Raw genomic sequence first — 5,954 nt, 5'->3', positions numbered from 1 at the left:
GAATAGACTGGAGGCTCTTTTTTTGTAACACAATGTTAACAATATTTGTAACTCAAAATTTGCACTCCGACAATAAAGTACTGTACCTTGTGTTACTAGTTAGGATCCACCTTAAAAGCATTTGCTTTTAAAACGGTTCTTTTTTGAGGACTATAATTAGTTTTTCAAATACGATAACAAATGCTTCCACAAAAATCCACCATCACACTTCTTATAAAGCCCTATAAAACTGCATTAGAAGACTTATGGGGGCAATGACCACCCTTAAAGGATCTCTGTCTTGATATTAGCATACTGTAGGTATCCTATGCACATGAACATTATGTAACCGCTGTGGACCGACACGTAGACCCAGACTGAAATCAGGACACGAACAGAGGGATATTGGTTTTGAATCTCATATCCTGTTTTATTGTTCAAATATGGCAGAACAAGATATACAACACAGTACAACCACGCAGTCAGACGTACACACGGACAAATGGAAAGACAAACATGTATAGATGTTCTCACACACACACTCTGAGCTGTCATGATTGATAGAGAAGAATTTCTCTGGGGAACTGTTAATCGGTCACTGTGTGTGAACACACACACACACACACACACACACAAAGTTATGTATTAAAGGGGATTTTAAGGAGATTAAGGATCCGGTGACAATAAAACTAAAATGTTCAAAGTCCACATAAAGACAGAATTCACCTTTGTTACTGATGTTTGAACGAGCCCGCAGTCACATGACTTAAGTGGATTTCACAGGGATGAGACATTTTCCAGCTCACACCTGTTTTCACTTGAGGGTAATAAACCTTGCATGCTGAAAAATTGAGCTGACAAACTGTGTCTCTGTTCCTCAGAAATCATATTTATCTTATAATAGAAATGAGATGAATTCTGTTTCACGGTGGACCATTTTTTTCTTACATTGACTCAAAAATCCAAATCTTTAGCAACAGGTTTACATTTAAGAGACTTTGGCAAATCTGGCAGCAAGAATTAGCCATCATCACCCAATCACCCCACAATGGCTCAAAATCAGAAAAAAAAAAAAATCAATGCAGAAAATTCAATTTGTTTCCGTGACTTTTTATAGAGTTGATTGGATTTAACAGCATGTATATATTTACCTGCTCTTTAAAAACTAAAACTAAGACTATTAAAAAACAAATTCATCATTTTGTGCTTTTTCCACCTTTCAATGCAAACCGAAAGCTCTTTTTCTCATTTCAAAATTAAATAGCTTTTCATCTTTTCACATGATATTAATTTGTCTAACAGAGACAGTAAAGCCTTATAAATAATAGTTAGAAAGGATAAAATAACATTTAATGTCAGAAGGTAAACAACTTACTTTTTGAATAGCTGTATCATCATCATCATCATCATCATCTTGCTGTCAGTTGAAAACCTCATCTCCAGGAACTCAAACTTCCAAAGAATAAATTAAAAAAAGGACAATCCCCCTTAATTTCACACTGCTGCCTGAGTGTTTCTGAATGGATTTCATGAGCCGGTGGGGCTTATGCAAAGCACAAAACGGCAAATTCATTTTTCAAGTTTAACAAAAATTCAATGGATGGAAGATGCTGGAGGGTTTTCAGCTGACAGCAGTGATTGTCTGAGTTAACCTAACCAACAACAGCGTCTCCATCTGAAGAACTTGCTTGGCTGCAAATGCTTTAATGTGCAGAATAAAAGCTCTATGGATCAGAATAAATACTGCAAATCAACGTTGAGCCACAAACAGCGAGGCTTCAGTCTGTGTTTTAGACTTATATACCAAACATATATGAATGGATTTAACACTTGGGAGCATGTGTGCACTTTGCTGCTGCTTCCAATTATTTTCATAGAACAAAACTGACAATATAGTATGTGAAAAAAATATAATAACATGTATATATGATCAGGCAGGAAGCAGAATTAGTTTATGTGTGTAATAGTATTAATAGCCTTTCACACACAAACACCCAGGTCATGAATAGAGGTTTTGGCATTAATGGAGTAAAATTGCTTTCTTGGCAACTTGTAGTGTATTGTTGGAGTGTTTTTTTCATTTGAAAGGGCTAACACCTCGCATAAGTAAAGCAAACTGTCTACAAAACCTGATTAATCATATTCTTAAATAGGGCTGTTTGTGAGTGACAGGTTAAAGTGAACACTACATGTGAATGTGTGTCTCTAGAGGAGTGCTTCACGTTTTCTGAGTTTTGAGTTTGACATGCAAACCCAGCTGAGTGAGGATTGGGGGACGATATCCTTGCTGTTAGATGTAGTGAGTTTACGTGCCGGCTTAGCTAGCTGGCCTGTTGGGACCGTCACCTAGCACTGAACTCAAGCTACAGTACCTTTATATTGGCACTGCCAGTCTTGGTCAGTAGGTAGGGCAGGTAGCTAGCATGAGTGGCTAGCCGTTGTGGTTGGCTAGCTGGGTTAGCTAGTCAGCAAACTGGGCTGACTGGTAGGCTGGTTCAGGCTTTGTGCCCAGGGCTTACGGACTCTTCTCCTGGTAGGCCAGGCCTGGCTGATGTTTTCTGGGCAGCTGGTTTTCTCAGTCTCTGTACCTCAGTCCGATGATGTCACTTTCTGTTGTCTGTGGCGGAGTTAGCTGTAGTGTCCGTCTTTGTCGCAGTATTTTCAGGGTTTCCAGGGGGCTGTAGTGCCGGGGCATTAGGCCCACCCCCATTTTGAAGTGTTTCTTGTTTGAACTGTTGCAAGGCGCGATTGACAGCATCCTCGACCAATCGCCTGCTGACTCTCAGTAGCTCCGCCTCATCGGGCTCAGACCGGCGACGCCCACCTGGGTAGAACAAGCACAGCAACAACAAAATCATCATAATCATTCAAAAGAACATGTTATCAAACCGGTATTACATTGGAGTTGTGTTTCTGGCCACCTGATGGATGTAAATCCACTTTCTGTTCACTTTTGGCTCTGTTTTTTGTCTCCACCAGCTCCTGAAGAAAATGTCTGTCTCTTTAGCTGCTGAATGCTCCACTATGATCACCAGCTAGTTGCTAACTTTGCCTGTAGAAGTACCTCTAACTTTGACAGGTAGTGTATAGATGGTATCTCAGAGCTTTTCTGCTCAATACAACGCTAATGAGAGCAGTGAGAGGGAAACTGAACCGTAAATCTGTAGGCCACAAAACCAAAATGAGCTGAAAGACACTAAAATGGCAGCTACCATAAACCTGGCTTAAGCCTCCCATGGTGTTTGGGTGTCTTTTTCATATGACAGCAAGGCTGATTTCATTCTTATTTCAGTATGTTTGAAATAGAAAAGAGAAATTAACTATTAGTCTGACAGGGAGGAATGAGTCAATACTCACTCATCATATCCAGCAACAATAGATTGAATGTGAACACAAAAGGGAAGATTTGACAGAGTTGATAATAACAGCAGCGTTAAACATTCCTCTCTCAGCTCTTCTATTATACATGCATTTGGGATTTAATCAACCTCCTGGGGAGATTAATAGTTCTTTACCACACAGTTGCTTTTGATTTAGAAAAGACGAGATAGAAGGGAAGTAGATTCAGCAAGGAAAAATTTGAGGCGTGTAGAAAGTCATTAATTCATGGTAGAAAGACAGTTAAGGCAGGCAGCCTGTGAGAGGGGAAGACTGCAATAAGCCATCGAGTACTGGAGAGAACACACTATAACCACCTGTTTACCAAGGCCATGAGCAAAATTCTCAAGTTCTTCTATAACACAAGATCCCGCTGGGCCCAATAGTTTGATTACACTTGAATGCAGTGTGGTAATCTATTATTCATTATAGAAGGAGACAGCCAATGTTGAAGATTAAGATTTATTGAGGGAAGAAGAACGCTGCATCTCAGCTTTGGTGTAGTCTTTGTTTTTGTATTGATATTGGCAAAATGCCAGCCACTATATGACAAACCTAACCAGTACTAAATATACTGCTGCTAGGTATGAACTTAATAAGCCATACAACTGCTCTGCATGGAACTAAGTCTATTATTGGCACATACATGCTGTGGACATTTTATGTATAGTCCCCTTTTATTATCTAGACATACGGCTGGGTTGAGGTCTACTATACAGTAAATGCCAATGGGATAAATCCCTGTCACTGTTACAGCAGCACTAACAGCTTGTATTGTTGACACATGCATTATGTATCCATGGATGTGTGCCTGCTAAAAGCATGCCAAACAGAAACCAGGATGAGCACACTTTTCATGTATCAAATTATGGTCCCCATGTGCTCAGCTTTACTTCATTATTTTTCTGCTAAATTGATTTGAACATGGTGTTTTGTTGTAGTATCTAACTCGTGGTGTAGTGAGTTGTGCTGCACTGAGAAGCCACGCCGCTTTTTCTAGAGATCCTACTTGATTTCATGTACCTGCAGCCTGCCTGTCAGCGTGAGTGACTCACACCTCTGACTGCTGTTTGATGAGGTATTTTTGCCCTCAGGGCCGCAGCTGACTGAATTCATTTTAAATCTGTGCTAACAGGATATTGGCCATTTCTAATTAAGCAGAGTCAACTGAAACTGGTGCTTCTGGCACTACCAGACCATTTCGGAGACATTTAAATTATGGACCTTATTACCCCTGGTAATACAACGTTTCTGTATGCATTATCTGGAAAATGGATGAATTAAAACTTCTCCAGTCAAACGATACCTGCATTCAATCCTTTATGTACCCAGATCTATATAAAAAAAAAAAGATTTATATAGTTTTGCTCTCCGCAAGTGTTATTCCATTCTTTGCAACTTGACTGGCCCCGCCTACTCGCAGCAGCTATAACACTTACAGCCCGTGGTGGGGTGAGTGCAGTGTATTTGATGGAGTTGTGCAGTTAAGTACAGTTATTTAATAAATAATTTAATAATTTAAATACTTTCAAGGCTCGTGGATTTGTAAAACAAACATGCCGTGTCCCAGGTCAAGGGATGTAATGATTAATTGTTTTACGATGGAAGACTTATTAGCCTTTCCAAATGCTGGGCAGATTTTTTTCTAAAGACTGTGGTCATGCTGTACAGATTGTATCTAGACCTGGCGGAAATCTGATCACAATGCGAGCCTGACCACCTCCAGATGTGGTCCGGCTAATCACATGGCAATGTGTTCTGCGTGCATGTACACCTGGATTATTATTATACATGTGTTACTCCTTTTCAAGATAGTGTATCCAGATAAAGATTGCATGTTAATGCCAGACGTAAATGGAGTCCTGGAGATGTGATCCAAACGTATGAAGGATCTTGTATTACTTTTGCACTAGTCTTCTGGGTTTGGCACGCAGAGCCACATACCTGTGTGATTAAGAAATTTTGGTGGGGGGCGTTAAAAAAATACATTAAAAAAAAGTCATTTCTGCAGACTACTTGGAGCTCATCATTTATGATTGGCTACGGGTCTGTGTATCTAACAGTTCAGCTGGTGATCACACAGATCAATTTTCTAGGGAGCCTAATTTTGATGTTGCTTGATCTGCTTTTGACTGCACTGGTGCACTGTTGGAAATATTCAAAACAAGCATTGAGGCGAATGCTGGTTAAATTATAGTCAATAGTCTCTTTGTTCCATCTCTGTGTATTCTTCTTGTGAGGTTGTGTTAGATTTGTCCAAACCACAGACTAAAGTATCTGAGTGCAATGGGAACTACCATTAGGACGAGAGCACAGCCGAGTGTGCACATGCTAAAGTCCAACAGTTTGTTTCAACAGTAGGTTTGGCCTCAACTAATAAAAATCTTCGTATGCAAATACTAAAACATGTGAAAGCCAAATATCAGCAAGTAATGGTGTTGGATTCTTAATGTTCTGTGCTGTAGACAAGCTTATGGATATAGTTTCTTAATAAAGTAAAAACATGATGTGATGCTGTATTGATCTCTGTAAGAAAATCCTGCTATTTGTCCCTTTAGAGACTTCCTCGTTCTGGGAAGCAACAGCAGTTGGGCGGG

The 5,954-nt window shown here is 39.8% G+C and overlaps 1 protein-coding gene across 2 annotated transcripts in view; it reads right to left on the bottom strand.

Annotated features, from left to right (window-relative positions):
• Nucleotides 1-1,094: 1,094 nt before the first annotated feature.
• The window catches only part of LOC117961668 (A-kinase anchor protein 7-like), a 45,767-nt gene continuing 40,907 nt past the window's right edge, over nucleotides 1,095-5,954 (bottom strand). For both annotated transcript variants that reach the window (XM_034900502.1, XM_034900503.1), the window contains one exon: nucleotides 1,095-2,803. In XM_034900502.1, coding sequence (XP_034756393.1) covers nucleotides 2,583-2,803 — 221 coding nt within the window. In that variant the 3' untranslated portion in view covers nucleotides 1,095-2,582. The remainder of the gene's footprint in view (nucleotides 2,804-5,954) is intronic.

The sequence above is a fragment of the Etheostoma cragini genome, chromosome 18 (assembly GCF_013103735.1).
Source record: "Etheostoma cragini isolate CJK2018 chromosome 18, CSU_Ecrag_1.0, whole genome shotgun sequence".
Lineage (NCBI taxonomy): Eukaryota > Metazoa > Chordata > Actinopteri > Perciformes > Percidae > Etheostoma > Etheostoma cragini.
This window is presented reverse-complemented; position numbering and strand designations above follow the sequence as displayed.